This window comes from Ciconia boyciana, chromosome 15 (assembly GCF_034638445.1).
Source record: "Ciconia boyciana chromosome 15, ASM3463844v1, whole genome shotgun sequence".
In the NCBI taxonomy this organism is placed as follows: Eukaryota; Metazoa; Chordata; class Aves; order Ciconiiformes; family Ciconiidae; genus Ciconia; species Ciconia boyciana.
Window position 1 is genome coordinate 13,226,543 of NC_132948.1, and position 16,350 is coordinate 13,242,892.

General features: G+C 38.0%; 1 protein-coding gene across 3 annotated transcripts in view; it reads left to right on the forward strand.

Annotated features, from left to right (window-relative positions):
- The first annotated feature begins 509 nt into the window (after positions 1-509).
- SFSWAP (splicing factor SWAP) overlaps positions 510-16,350 on the forward strand; it is a 51,084-nt gene continuing 35,243 nt past the window's right edge. For 2 of the 3 annotated variants that reach the window (XM_072879995.1, XM_072879996.1), the window contains exons 1-7: positions 510-1,076; positions 3,555-3,724; positions 4,260-4,397; positions 7,464-7,549; positions 11,633-11,858; positions 12,307-12,422; positions 13,287-13,422. In XM_072879995.1, the coding sequence (XP_072736096.1) occupies positions 817-1,076; positions 3,555-3,724; positions 4,260-4,397; positions 7,464-7,549; positions 11,633-11,858; positions 12,307-12,422; positions 13,287-13,422 (1,132 nt within the window). In that variant the 5' untranslated portion in view covers positions 510-816. The remainder of the gene's footprint in view (positions 1,077-3,554; positions 3,725-4,259; positions 4,398-7,463; positions 7,550-11,632; positions 11,859-12,306; positions 12,423-13,286; positions 13,423-16,350) is intronic. The other variant, XM_072879997.1, reaches the window with a different exon arrangement.

Sequence of the window (16,350 nt, forward strand, 5' to 3'; positions counted from 1 at the left end):
TTCCCCTTCCCGCTTTGGCTCCCAGGCCCGCTTTCCCCTTGAGCTTCCCAGGCGCAGCCTGAGGTGAATCCCCGCTCTCTGCTACACCTGCCCACACCTCTCCCTGTCAGAGCCACCCGCCCCCACACATATTTCCGCCGAGCCCCGTAACCCTCAGTCTCTCCACTTCCTCTGGCTCTACCGCTGCCCATCTCGCCGATGACCCCCGCCGTCAATCCCCTGCGGGGCTCCTCAGCGGTGTGACAGACACCGGGAGACACGGCCCCCTGCCCGGTGCAGAGCCTCCGCGACCTCCCTCGTTCTCTTTTTAAACTCTGTGTACGCGTTTCAGCCGAGATCTCCCACAAAAGCGTCCAAGCCGTCCCCCCCCCCCCACACCAGCCCCAAGGCCGCGGCAGGACCCGAGCAGCCCCGCTCCGGCAGCCGAGCGCCTCAGAGGCGCGGCCCCGCCCCTCCGCCCACTCCCTGATTCCGCACTTTCGTCACGCCCGCGGCGCCACAGTCCCCGCCTGGCAACCGGCCGTTGTCGCCGGACGCCGCGCTGCCAGGCCGCTAGCGCGGAGCCGCGCCGCCTTGCCCTTCCCTTTCACACTCGGGCTACCAAAACCGACCGCGAATCTGCCTGCTGCTGCCGGAAGCCAGCCTAGCCTCTGCTCTGCCAGCGGAAGCGGAAGAGTCGCCATTTTGTTTCGGGTGATGGCGACTGTGGTGCTCTGGAGCTGGGGAGTTTAGTGCGGGCCCGGCCTTCTGGGGGACTCGCTTCTCGGACAGTCGTTGTTACTGCGAGTTTCCTCCTCCTCGCTGCATCCCCTGGTGATGTACGGGGGGGTCGGAGGTTCTCGACGGACTGCAGAAGAAGCAGGCCCGCCGCCCCTAATGTTGTTGTCAGGCGGGGGAGCGGTCCCCGGGCCCCCCGGAGGAGGTGGAGGAGGAGGTGGAGGTGGGAATAGCCGTGTGGAGCTGCTGGTGTTCGGCTATGCCTGCAAGCTGTTCCGAGATGATGAGAAGGCTCAGTACCAGGAGCAGGGGCGACACCTTATTCCTTGGATGGGAGACCCCAAGATCATGATCGATAGGTCGGTGTAACACAACCCCCAGACTCTGCTGCGAGATCTCCTGTATAGCCTCTTTCTGTTCCTCCCCTTATGCTGTGGGCAAATGAGGGCGGGGGATGAGCAAGGAGCTCACTCTGGCAGACGTGTGGGGATCTTCTTCGCTGGCAGAGTTGGAGGGCAGCTCCTCCTGGTAGAGTGCTTCGAGTGCTGCTGTTGTAACGCTGCAGGGCCGTCCCCCCGGCAGCGGGAACTTGGGGTTCCCCGCTCTGGCAGTGTTGGGAGGTTCCCCTCCTTCTGACAGTCAGTGCGCGCTGGGTCTTTCTGCTCCACTTGTTAGTGTAGGGTTTACAGGGTGGAGTGGAGAGTGGGAATTATCTGTGCCTTTTCAATGCAAACCACAAACATCATCTTTTCTCACTTGGAAACCAAGGGAGCCTTATTGCATGGGAATACTTATTAGGCACTTTATATGTTCTCTACGCGAGAAGGGTGCGGTGTGGGGGGTGGAAAGGTATTTATCCACCTTAGGGGAAATGGGGTTTTCTTATTTTGCCTACATGATCTGGCTGCAGGCTGTTGGTGGGATAACCCAAGAGCAATTCTTGGCCTATTTACTTTTTCCTTGTGCCGTGATTCACTGTATTAGGCAGAATGGCTTTGATTTTGGGTTCTTGCTTTCCAAATTTTATGTCAGGGATGGCTTTTTTTGGTTGTTCTGCAGTAGGTACAGGTTCACGGCCAGAGAGAGCAATAGAATCTGCTTTGATGTTTCTTCTGGTCTCTAAGTTGTTTCAGCAGTGCAGGGTGGGATTTAGAAATAAATCCATTCAGAATGAATTTTCTGAATATTTTCCTGGAGAGAGGGAAAATGGGTGGTCGGGTTGGGTATATTTGAGTGGAGCACTGAAAGTACAATGTAAGAGTTGTGGCTGACCCTGAAAACCTCAGTGGGAAAGATGGAAGGATTTTGGTTTGAAAAGGATCACATGACATACTATAGATATTTGTTCCCTCAATTTCATCATTGCTTTGGTGCTATACATGATTTTTGTTGTTCTGATTTAACAATCGTATTTGGTTTGGAAAAATACCAATAAGGGAAGGTCTTTTCATTTCCTTCTATAAGACTGGAGAAAAAAGAAATGCCCTTGCACTATTTTGGGGTTTACGCCATTAATTATTTTTGTGATTGAAATTAATTTACTGAATTGGAATAAACGCAAAGACGTGACAAAACAACCATAAATGTTTGTAGCTATGTTTATTTTCTGTCTTGCATAAGAATAGAAGTGTTACGATGCACACTTCTAATCCAGATCACTTTTGTGACAGATTTCATTAGTAGGTAGAGGCCATTTTTGTGGACCTGTGCAACAGTAACGCAATTTACAGTCGTTACAGAAATTGTTGGGAGCAAAAACTAAGTATGTGCATGTATGTACATATAATACCAAAAAAATCTAAATAACATATATTTGTAAGTTAAGGTAGCTTGCAATTACTAATCTTATAAACTCCTTTGGAAGCTTAGATTCTTTTTATCTCCAGCAGCAGGAAGTCTTCATTTTCACCATTTTGAGAAAAGCACATTGCTATGAGAAGACATGGGTTGAAGTTTGCCTATGGACAGAGCTTGATTAACCAGACCTACGTGTTTCATTAACTTTTTGCTATAAGAATATTTACTTTCTTTGTTTTTGGTCTAGCAAGTTGGCACAAGTCAAGAGTTGTGTGTGGGAAGACACCTCAGCGGAGTCGAGTTTATTGTCACTTTACTTTTCAATCAGTTTCTCTTACTGATGCATAAACATTATCCCAATGCAGTGCTTTTCCTGCAAATAAAATTATTTCTGCTTAGTAGAAAGGAACTGTACGTCATTGATCTTTGCCGTTTTTACGGTGAACCTCCTTAAATTGCATGTATATGTTACTGTTCCTATGTATGTGTGTCTCTCTATCACATAACCCAGAACTTATTTCCTCAGCCAAATGGCTAGGGGCCGAGCCTAGCCATGATTTTACCTCCAATGGACGCAAGTTTCTATGGTGAAGATATCTCCTGAGAGTTCGGGACTAGCAGAAAGAAGCGAGGAAATTTCGACCGTTTGGTTCTTACGGATAGGTATTTATGTATTCGGGTTTGTGTGAATGTAAGCTATTTGACTTTCCAGAAAAACGTATTTTGCAAGTGACATTGATTGGTTGGTTGAAGCACGTACGGTAAGAGCTGTTAAGGAAATGGATCCCACTTAAACTATTAAAGGATACCTTTGCCTTTAATTGTAATAATTTATTAGTTTCTTTGAGAGGAATTTAGACTATTAAACAAATTTTCGATAGTTGGTGACAAATGATTAGCAAAATTAAACGTAACTTCTAAAAGGAAATATGCTTTAACGTATAAGTATTTTTTTTTCATTTTTAATGGGTAAGTATTTAAGTAGTCGCATAAACCGAAGCCCTAAGTTTTTTGCATTGACCAGCTGTTTCATCTTGCAGGTACGATGGGCGTGGTCACCTACATGACCTTTCTGAATATGATGCTGAATATTCCACGTGGAACAGAGATTATCAATTGTCTGAAGAGGAAGCTAGAATAGAAGCCCTCTGTGATGAAGAGAGGTATTTAGCCTTGCATACGGACTTGCTTGAGGAGGAGGCGAGGCAAGGTATTGCTCAAGGAAACTTCCTGAGTTTAGCACATGTTTAAATAAATAATTATGAAATTAAATTTACTCCTAATTTTATACTCTCTTTTTCTGATGTTATCTTGACAGTACCCAGTGGATTCGAAAAACGGGAGTCTTTGCGTATGTGAGAGGACCTCAGGATAGTTTAAATATAGATCCACACAGAAATTGCCCAGATTCTGAGGGCAGACTGGGATTTCAGACCCAAAAACCCCCAAAATAAACACATTCTGCTTCTTTTTTAGTGTTGTATAAATGAAATTCTGTGCTCTGGTATGCATAAGTACATTCTAATGTTTTAACCCACAGCCTTTGTCTCTTCAGGAAGAAATAAATGGTCAGCATATGTACAGGCTGTTTTTTTCTATTCAGTTTTTAATGACAGTTAAAATGATTAGGTGAAAACTTCTCATTTAAAAACTAAAGTAAGAAATATTACTTCTTCTTTTTTTTTTTTTTTAATAAATTAGCTTTTAAATATGTTCTAATATTGGTAATTGCATTTTTGTTCAAGAGGAGGAATATAAAAGACTGAGTGAAGCTTTGGCAGAGGATGGTACCTATAATGCAGTGGGATTCCGTTATGGCAGTGATTATTATGACCCTTCAGAACCCACTGAAGAGGAGGAGCATCAGCCTGCAAAACAAAGAGGTAAGGGGTAAAAATAGCAAGGGTTGATTGAGAGGAAGAACGTAGCACCTCTGTGTCTCTCACTTTCAGCTGAAGGTTGAAAATGTGTATTTCATTAAAATGCAAGTAAAAAATCTCAAAGCATTTCAGCGAAGTCTTTATGGAAGTGTGTTAATGAGTTTTTGCAAACTTCGCTCTTGATGTGCTTTAATATTTTCCTGCTACGGCACAGTCAATGCTACAGTAGTCAAGATAGGAAATTTAATTCTGCTGTCTTGCAGATTCTTATTCAGAACAAACTAGTAATTCATCACGTGTGGCTGGCTGTTAACACAATGTTTCTTGGTCAAGAAGGAAAAGATCATTACAAACATAGACAGAATAGTAATTAACAAGAATATATATATTTTTTAAGTTTAGATTTTGTCATCTTAATAATTATAAATGCATCCGTCTTCAACATAGTGTGCCCCTCTCCGTGATCTTAAAAAAAATGCAGAATTCAGGTTCTCATGTTCCCATCTTTAATTAGGATAACTTCGCATTTTTAACATGAAGTCTTAAGGAAGCTTTCAAGTGTTATTGAACTATGTCTTAGTAAAGTTAGGATTGTTATTAACAATTGGGTTGTCTGACTACATATTGGTGGGTTACTGTGGTATGAGATGTGCTTTTTTTTTTTTTACCAAGGTGTGTGCTATAATGCAGGATCATTTTAGGTGCTAAAGCTTATTTGGTGGTTTTTGGTGCTGTGTGTGAGGTTGTGTCAGGGCACTGTCCATGCCGCTTGCATTCTACCAACGGTTTCTCCTGTACTTTTCAGTACTGATGCTGAATTGCATTGTCTTTTCTGGGGTTTATTTCATTTGTTTTATTCCCATTTGTCTGGTAGGTTCCATAACCAAATAGTTTCTAAGTTCTCTTTACATACCGTTTTTGAGTGTTTCTTGTCATAGGGGTGTTTTTCATGTTGTGGTGGAGGTGATAGAGAACATGTGTGTAGTTTGTCTGTCCCATCTTTCTCTACTTCATAGAGATTAAAAAGGTGAATGCCTTCTCTCTATTGGTCACTACAAAGGGAATCTGCTGAACCTTACAGGGTGTCTGTATTGTAGGAGACCTTTGCAAAACTGTGTGAAAATGTGCCATAATGTTACAGAATCTACCTTTGACCAAGTGTATAAGGAATAAATTAAAATTCCAATTTCATTTGATAAGAGAGCTGTCGTGAGTTCAAGTTGTGTCTGGGTTGCTCCACGTTATTTTTCTTTCTAGAATGATGAGAGATCTAGCATAATGTATTTCAGCCTTATTGAAGTCATATTTTTAGAAATAATGCTGAAGTGTGACGACTTAGTCATTGGCAAAGACAGATGTAACTACCCAGTCTTCCAGCAAGTTAATATTTAGTTAATTAGCATTTGATGCAGCATGGAAGTGTCATGCTAAGCTATTACAAAATCTTCCGGTGTAATGTGAGAATTCTCAGTGCTGCTGACGAGAAGTAGAGATCCTCATAGCAGGTCATTGGAATGTTGTCTCAGTTGTGAGCTTTCTTATCAAACTTTTTATCTTCTAGAAAATTTTTGGTAATGATGGATACCAAGGGGCATTTTCTAGTAACACTTGATAGTACTTGGGGCAAAAGTGAGATAGAAACATCGGTATTATGTTTTGCTGTAGTTGAACTGTACATGCTCTTAATAGATCACTATATTGTAACAATTTCCAATCAGACAGGACTATAAATTCTTAACATTCATTTTTTATAAATCGTAGTAGAATAAAATCCAGTATTGGAAGATGCAGATAACAGTAATGTGAATTACAGGCTGTAGTTCTGTGAACACATCAGGTGTTGGCTGGAGCTGCTGCCGAAATAAACAGTCCTGTTCTGCTTTGTCTGCTGCTTCTTCCTCCTTTCCTTAATGCTAAAATTACTCTGTGCCTTTGTGGAGTTAAACTATTTGAGTTCATTTAAAAAAAACCCAACCCACCAGACAGCAACAAAAAAGTTAACTCTCTTGCATGGGTAAGAGCTTGTATGCAGTAATTGCTGTGACATCTCATGCATGATTAGGCTGTTCTGCTCTCTGTGTCCATGGTTCCCATAGTCAGATTTTCATGCAGTTTGTGCTATCTAATTTGTCAGGATAAAACTGGAATACCTTTTCTCTTAAAGCTAGTAGAATAGATAATACTAAAAGTTACTTTAAAAAGTAAAGTTTCCACTTCAATTATTATAAAAATTTGTAAAGCAAAATATTTTCAGAGGAACGTTTCTGGTATACCAAATAACAGAATGTAATACATATTGGCCTTTATAAAAGAATAACTGTTTTAGATGAGTAGTTCATGTGATAAATCTGTTAAATATTTGGATATGTTAAACTTGATATAAAAGGAACCACACCAACTTTAGACTGAACTCACAGATGAATGGCAACATTTATTTTAATCAGTTATTAAGGCAACTACTGGTTTATCTCTGTAGGTGATGAAAGTGGATTTTAGCCTCCCTATTGCATTCCCGTACAACTTTCATTAGGGTTAGGAAGCTGATGAAGGTACTTAGGTTTGTTTGCGTAGCCTGAAATAGTTGATTAAATGGGAACTGAATTCAAATAGACAAGATGTATGGGTCTTAACAGCTTTAGAGATATTGGATATCTGTAATATTTTAATCATTGTTAGGAAAGGATTCACCCAGGGCATTGAAAATGGTTCCCCTTAGTTTTGCATGGGTTTTCTTGTAAAAACAAAAAGTAATATTAGTGAAAATGAATGTTTCTATTTGATTTGACACTTGTTTGTCTTCAGCACTGTAGTCAGGGCTAAGGTTTATAGGGTTTTATTCTTCCTAATGCCTTTATTAAGACACAATTTATGCAGTCTTAAATAAACTACATGTAACACCAGGGAGAGGAACCATATTTAAATGTCTTCAGTGCAAATGCTGGTTATAGTGTCGTTTGAGAAATTCCTTGATTGCACATCCTTTTAGATATACTTTGATAATTTTTTGTTAACATTTGGGTACTTTGACATGCTTTGTCCTATAGTATTTTGTTCTGTTGTTTCTTGTAGAAACAGCTCAGACAGAAAATGTAGAAGAAAATGAAGAACCTTTTGTTGCCCCTCCGGGACTGAACGTACCTTCTGATGTGGAACTGGTATGTGTGTACATTTAACGCAACCTACATTTCTGTCAATTTTCAAGGAGTTTATGGTGCTTTACTGATATTTTTTCCATTAACTTTAGTGTGGTGCATTTTAAATGATTCTAAAATAGTGGCTTAATTTCAAATGTTCTTTCTTGAATTCTTGAGTTCTACCACCTCTCTTGAATCTTCTTTTTCATGCTGAAATTATTGCAGTGCTTATACTAAGTGCATTTAGTATCACTTGTGATATTATTTTAGATAACGTAGAAAAAAGGCAGTTGTTCTTGGAATGGATACTTACTGAGATGTCAAGGTTGACATTCCGAATGTAAAGGACCATGAAACCAAGAGATTGCTTCTGTTTAAGATTTTTTTTTCCTGGATTCTTTTTAATTGAGTCCCAATCTGAAGGGGGTAGGAAGTGATCAAATATAAAGGCTGTGTTTAAGACTAGCCTATTCAAGGAGAAAATCAATAGTTTATTTCTAGCAAATTCTGAAATAACTTGAAAGTATTAGCATATAGAAGCTCTTTCTATCATGTGATGTTATCAGAATTTGCTACATAGTCAACTGTAAACTTAATTGCAACTTGTGTATTTTTCCTGAAGGGAGCTGAACAGTTGCCTGCTTAAGTACAGTTGTAACCATGAGGATTTTCAATTTATTTCAAGTTTCATAAAAGATACTGGGAAGTCAGATAATATTACCTCTCCTATACCGTGGTCATGAAAGTGTTAATTTATATTTGGGCTGCCTTCTCATCTCAATAACCTTGGCCAGTAAAAGATTCAAAGCACTCTGTTGGAATAACTAATAGTGAACACAGGATATTTGTGTAAGAGTGTTTTTCTACTTCATTAGCTTTTAATTGAAAATTTTTATCCTGTTCTGTTTTTTATATGAAATAAGAGCTATTTAACAAATCTAATGTGCCACTTTACTTGTTCTAATTTTACTTCCTCTACTTTTCTTTACAATCTTATAATACATTTTGTTAGCGAAGTGCTTACAAACCTACTTCTGAGTTCAGGGAAGATTTTTATATGTTATTGCCTTTAAATTATGAGTTATATTTAGAATAAGAACGTTGAGGTCTCAGTGAGAGGCTGCTTATTTAGTATTTGGATGCTGTTTCCAAAAAGTAACTGCTGGTGAAAGAATGTTTGCTGTTTTAGATAGCTGCTTTGATGGAATTTTGTTCTGAAACTTAAGGTATATTTTACACGCAAGTTGCAGAATGCAGTCTGGGGCTTACTGAAGTAATTTCTCAGTCAGCTATTGAACTCTAGTATATTCAGGTGAACAGAAAGCAAATGTGGGCATATTTGATTTTGATTTAAAAAGAAAAAAAACAAAACACAATGTCTAGACAGCATCTCTGAGAGCAATGCATACTTGACCTTGGATTGGGAATTGTGAGGGTGGTGGGTTGTTTTTTTTTTTTTGTAAGCCTTGATTTGTTGTTGTCATTCTAGTCAAGTCATTCAGTTTTCTCATTGAATGTATTTATTCTGTATTTTTTAATTCAGTTACTGTGAAGGATAGAAGCCTAGTAAATTTTTGGTGGGTTTTTACTGGCATGTTTAAAAAATACTTCTCACTCTACCCTGTTCCCATTTAAAAAAAAAGAGAGAGAAATACATCATAAATTCCATGTCGATCCATAAGCGATTGGAAGAGGTGTACAGATACATTGCTGATTTGTGGAAATGACAGAATGGTGTTCTAGGTCTCTCCTGAGTTTACTGCTAATTAACATTCAAGTTAAAAGACATGGCACTTGTTGATGGTCATGGCGGGGGGGAGGACACTTGTAAACTTTGAATCATTTTGGGGAGGAAACTGTAGTGCTTGGAAATAAGATAAAATTTGAGAATCAAATTTTTGCTAACTTGGTGATTTTGTTCACAATCTGCAAGGTGCAGTTCAATAAAGACAGATACCAAATAGTTCCTGTAATACAGAGCAATCCAAAGTGCAAATGTTAAATAGTTAGGGAGCACTACTGCAGAAAAGATCCAGAGGCTGTAGTGATCTGTTGAATGTTCAGCGTATGGCAACTCCAACTGCAGCAGTAATGTCGTTCTGCAACTTAAAACAGAAGAGTTGTGTCGAGGATGCAGGAGGTCTTCCACTGCTTAAAACTTAATGTCAGGGTTATGGGCAAAGGTGACTGTTCTTGACCATTGCATTTTAAGAAGCACGCGATGCTATGGAAGTAGGCTGTAAGAGGATGTTACCAGTTAAATTTATGAGGAGAGATTGAAAATTGCTTTGTTTTCTGCAGATGAGAATATTGAGAGGCAACATAAGACTTAAAATTATTTTCCAGGCTTACTGAGGATTGGAGGATAGTTGCTTAACTTGCAGTAAGGGAGACTCACTCGTGAAAAACTTTTAATTACAATACTAGTTAAAGATTGGAACAGAATATCTGACTAGATGATGGCACTTATGCCACTGCAATATTTTTCAGAAGGGTTTTTTCTCTGCTCTGGCAAATACTCTTACTTTCAGAAGTTTTAACAATTCTCAGTTTAAATGTTTAGTGTTTTTATTAAATTTAATAGCAAACCAGAATATGTCTATGATATCTGCATCTCTGCCATTTAATGTTTTCACTTTGTAAAGTTTCTAAAGTTTTGTAGATCAGTGGTGTTAGTAATCTTAGAAGTCAATTAAAAGCATATTAATATTCATAGTGCCTGTTTTCCAGAGCTTATAGTGGTATCAGTTTCAAATTCAAGACTGGATAGTAATTTCAGATACAATCTTTTTTAAACTTCCTTGCTGATCTGCAGCTTTGTTTATGAATTTCTCGGCCTTAAGTGTATTTTGTATTTCTGCATAAGAACCGCAGAAATAGAGAAACTTGATGTATGATTAAATAGTGAAACTGGCTATGCACAAAATGTTATCAGTTTGTTGAGAACTTCATTGCCTCTAATTAAAATAACCTTTGGTAGTGTTTTAGAGGGACAAGTAGAACTTGAAACAACTAATTATTTTCCATATTTAACATGTTGTTCTAGTAAAGGATCCAATCAACTGAAAATAATTTCTAAAAATGTGCTGTTTGATCACATTCAGACTTTTTCCTTAAATAGAGCACCACTGTCTCGTGTGCTTCCAGTCTTCTGAAAAAAATTTTCTGAGGTTTGCAACATACTTCTGTATCTAGACCAATAAAATTGCAAAGCTAAAACGAATCATTAATGTGACACTTCAGTCTTTATAGGCACACAGAGTATGTGTTTCTACAGTTTATGGAGCACAAGACAAAACAGAGCTATCTGAGTATGAAATTAAAGACAGTGAATGGTGAAGTTCATTCATTCTTTAACTATATTCTTGTTCTTTTCACTTCTTGGGTTTGATATGGCAGTGCTCCTTAGATGGCATTTCAGGAGTGGAAATGCATGGATGCTGCTTAACTTTATTAATTTTCTTTTTTCTTTTATTGCTGAAGTGTTCAATGACTCTTTATGGAAATATGACAACACATAGGAATTGCAATTCTTATGTTGGTCTTAAGATGCAACACGTTCCTTCCAAGCAAATGCATAGTAACAAGCTTTTCTAGTTAGGGAACGATATTTGCACATTCAGTGGTAACAGAATAAAGGACAGCTGCTGGGAAGAAGACCATACATGTTGAGTCTTCAGAGCACCTTGAGGTATTGTAAGGTAGGGCTGCTTTAAGTTGGCACTGCTGTGTCAAGAAACACAACTATCTCCTGTCCTGTGCCAGCAGAAGTGTCTACATGGCTATGGAATGTACCTGGCTTAAAATGATTTTTTTGCTACATGAAACTTAACCGGGATTTGTTCCTCTCCTCAGTTTGGTGTGCAGTGGCAAAAACAGTTGTGCTGATAGAAGGAAATGAATGAGCAGCTAGGGAAGACTGGGACTGGGTTTTTTTAGTGCTGATATGCTTTCACTAGTTGAAAGTGATTGTGAAACTGAGTTGCTAGAGAAAGCTGAGAAGAGGGGCAGGGAACTACTGCTCTTTCTAATTCCCTCTGGAGTTCTAACAGATTTTACAAGATGCTTATGAAAATACAAATATATGTTATCTTACTCCCACAGCCACCAACAGCAAAAATGCATGCGATTATAGAACGAACTGCAAACTTTGTCTGCAAGCAGGGAGCACAGTTTGAGATTATGCTAAAAGCCAAGCAAGCACGCAACTCCCAGTTTGACTTCTTGCGATTTGATCACTACCTCAATCCTTACTACAAATTCATTCAGAAGGCTATGAAAGAGGGACGATACGCTGCTCCTTCTGAAAATAAAGCGGACGACAAAAAACGTAAGTTGTTGCTTGTCAAATGGATAGCTTCAGGATGTGAATCATTGAAACATCCACTGGTCTTTTTTGGTAAAATAGCCACATCTTTTTGGTACGTTGCAATGGCAATGCTGTTATCCTGCAGCTGAGATTGATGTTTTGCTTGAATTGGAGGAGATTTTTAAAATAAAAGATTGTTTTGGGAAACTTTCAGATACAAGAGCTGCTATGATCTTGGAGATTTTAGAAACACTTGTGTAGCTCTAGTCCAACAGAAGGTTGGTCTGTGCGCTTAGGTTTTAGTTTTATTGATGGCTAGCAATATCTTCTAGTATCTGTGTTTTTGTGAATAAGCAGATTTATGAAAACAGTTGTTTCTTAAGAAAGCATGCTTGTCCTGTACTATCTTTCTCTCCCAATATAAATCCACAGCAAACCCAAATAAAACTCAGACATTGCTTTTATTTAGACTCGAAAGTCAAATCAGAGGAAGAAGACGATGACGACGACGATGATGATGGAAATTACCTGCATCCGAGTCTCTTTGCATCTAAAAAATGCAGTAGACTTGAAGAGCTCGTGAAGGTACTTGACCCTATTAAATTTACTTTCTACCTTGTAAAACATCTGATTCATGAGCACAAAAATTCTAATAAACAAGTGTTAAGATCTTTCATTAACAAAGATTCTCCCCCCCCTCCCCGACCGTGTCTTAGTAATTTAAGTCTGTTTTGGTAAACTTTCAAGTTACCCTTTCTCTAGGACATAAATTGTTATTTTTCCATTTGTAAGGAATTATATTTCTATTTTTATGCCCTCTGGTATTGAGGGCATCACTCAAGGATTTATCCCACAGAACCTGTATTGAAGCTGAAAAGATTAAGATATTTAATACTTTCTGTGTATAAGCTGAGAGAGAATGTTTTCTTTTTAAATTTTAGTAGATAAAATGTTGACATGAAGTAATAGTTTCAGCGAATAATATTTCAGCAGAATGTACTGCTCATTAAATGTAAATTTTGCTGGATGTGTTATTTTTATTTTCTGAGTTTGATCAGTGCTGGAATAATGGGAAGGACAGATGGTTGTACACATTTGGGACTTTCAGAGGAATGGCAGTGGTGCTGTCTGATATTTAGACAAGTCAGGTTCTGTGTCTTATCCTAGCCTTGGCAGTAAATGAGTAAGAGTAATACCCACCTTTTTTTTTTTAATATCATGGATTTCTGTTCACATTAGAGTGTTTTTTATTTTGTTTTCCACTAATTTTCAGAAAAGACGTTGATTCTGATGTGAGAGCTACAAAAACAGTAACTTCAGTGTTTGGACAATATTATTCATGTCTATTAACATAGATAAATTTGCTTTCCAAATCAGGTTGATGCTGTCATGCTATAAATATGTACTTCAAATTTTAATTTGTTTTTCTATTCTCAAAATTTTTTTCAGCCTTTGAAGGTAGTAGACCCTGATCATCCACTTGCGGCACTGGTGCGCAAAGCGCAATCAGATAATAACTCGTCTACACCACAGTCAACAGATGGGGCAGCTGTACAGACATCACAAGCAGAATATTCTTCTGATTGTAAGTGCATTGTGATTAGGCAGCTGGTGGTGCGTCGTGATGAATTGTATGTGGATGCTGGTGGGAAGAAAATACATTAGCTTCATACTTGATCATTTGTAACTGATATTTATTCTTTTTCAATCTCCTGAATCTTTGAAGGTGTATTCTTCCACTGAGTATCTGTTGAATTGTTAGCTGCTTAGGAAAAACAGAAATGGGGTGGAGGGGGTGGGCAGGCGGGAGGCCAAGTCTCCAGTCTGTGAGTATGGTTAGCACAATACCCTTAATGTTTTTTGATAACTTCCATCAATTTCTATTAATGAAGCCTAATGAATGCCTTCACTGTTGAATATAAAACTGTCCTACAAAGTAATTCATGAGATTCCTATTAAAAAGAGCTTTCTATATTAAGCAAAGTGCAGATGGTAAATCTGCTTGGAACAGTTTTGCTGGAGTGTCTAACACTAAAAAAAATCTGAGAAGGTAAAATCATGTAAATTGAAGGATCTCACTGAAGTGATAAAACCAGCTTTTAGTATAATATTCTGTTCTAAAGTTGGAAGTAGTTTTACGGTAAATAAATACGTCTTTTATTATACAGTCAATTCCTATAATTTTTCATTATTTTACCTTTTAGTCTGTGCACTGGTGCGACGTTACATTTAGAAAATAAAACTCAGGAATATGCAAGATTCAAAGTTAAAAATTTATCTTTTAAATTGTATTTCTCATTACAATATCTGAGAGGGAGTACTAACTTTTAAGTTCTGTAGCTACAGAGGGCATTCTTTAATAAAGGAATAGCTATTCTCTTTTATTTTTTTTCTCAAAAGAACAACAAAAGCAATGATATATTTAAATTATAAGCGAGCAATGTGGAAAGTTGTGTGCTCGACTGCTTTTTCCTTGCACGATATTGAAATACCAAGACTTTTTCCTATCTCCAAATTATTATTAAATCTTTAATCTTAGATTTTTCTTGAACCATTTCAGATAAATGTAAACACTGTCCTGTCTATAATCACTTTTAAGAATCAACTTTGCTATGAAATTTTTAGCAACATTATCTTAACCTCTCTGGATGTGTCTGGTTTCCATTATCTTTGAAGCTGCTTAATGCAGGCCTTGTATAAAGCTCCTGCAAATTTTGTAAATTCTGATACTCAAAAGGTGAAGTCAAGCTTAATTTGGTTTATGTGCCTCTAATTCTTTTCAAATTTCAGAATTCTGAAAGTCCTTGATTCCTTAAATATAGAAGTTAAACTTACCCTTTCATTTATGGGACTTACCATTTGACACTGCTGAGATATAAGGAAATTTATATTGCAGCCTTCACTACAGTAGGGTTTCATGATATTATAAATTTTGTAGGTAATGAGTAGTGCTACTTCAAGGTGGTGGTGGTGGTGGACTTGGTTTTGTAGTAAAGCTGATGCAGATAAGTATCATCATAATGATCTGAGTTGATTTTGATGCATTATAGGTCCAGAACCCACAAAGGATTACAGGTGTTGTCAGAGTGTAATATATGGAGAGGAATAGGCATGGAAGTAATTTTTATTTAAAACTGTACCTTAAGAGAATCTTAATAAAACTGAAATAAGATTTCTGTGGAGAAGTTGAAAATTGCTGGTTATTTCAAGAAAGACTAAAATCAGAATAAGTGTCTCCGTAGAATAATGCTCGTCAGTTTTCTGATTACTTTCATGTCAGCTTTGAATCTGACTGTGTGTGATGCAAACTGGGAGATTATAATTTATGAGCAATACGGGTTAAGTTTGCAGCTCCTCTCCCTGCATTTAAAACTTAACAGATCTTTATTCTGCTCTCCTTATAGATAACTTATTGTTTGAAGAAAGTAAATACTGCCATACAGGGATGTTTATGAAACTTTTAAGAGGATAATTCATTATAATTTAATGCATTGATTAAAATTTGCCTCCAGAAATGTAAACTCTTACTGTAAATCCTTTTGAAGCATTTTACCTGAATACTTTGTTTATACATCTTTCTGCAGAAAATCTTTAGATTTACAAGAAGTAACTGCTGTTTAAAAGTGTTAAGCTAATTAAAGCATTATAAAATATTGTCCTTAAAGCAAGCAAGCCATAAGCCTTTGCACTCTCAGGAAATAAATATTTAGAATCAGAGGAGCCTCTGGTGTGGAAAACTTGCTCAAATTGGTTGTTCATTGTATTGGTGTTAAATTGCAAAATCTGTCCGCTTTTTGAGGTTTCAGTAAGTAGGTGTGTGTCTGTGTATAATGATATAGTGGTTTTTTATATATATATTAGTGATACTAGTGGTTTAATTTCTCGATGTTAGTTTTGAATATATGTGCATTCCTTTCTTTATGCATACATAATGGCAGTTTTAACTGAGTTAAACTGCCAGAGGTGAATCAGGTTAGGAAGAATGATTTCGTATTAGGTCATTTTTTAATAGGCCTTCTCTGGTTCACTTCTTTATTCATACCTGTTTGGCTTCCAGCTGACCTTCAGTACTGTCCTACTTTTGGCTGGGATAGAGTTAATTTTCTTTATAGTAGCTAGTGTGGGGCTATGTTTTGGATTTGTGCTGAAAACCGTGTTGATAACACAGGCATGTTTTAGTTGTTGCTGAGCAGTACTTATACTAAATCAAGGACTTCTTGGCTTCCCATGCTCTGCCGGGTGCAGAAGAAGCTGGGAGGAGGCACAGCTGGCACAGCTGACCCCAACTGACCAAAGGGCTATCCCACACCGTATGGTGTCATGCTCAGTATATAAAGCTGGGGAAGAAGAAGGAAGGGGGGACATTTGGAGTGATGGCGTTTGTCTTCCCAAGTAATTGTCTGATTCTTCCCAGAATCAGTACATTCTGATTCTGTCCCTTAATCTACATATTTCTTATTCATCCTAAGTGTGTTACTACGAGCATTCTTTTTTTTCTTTTTACACAATAAAT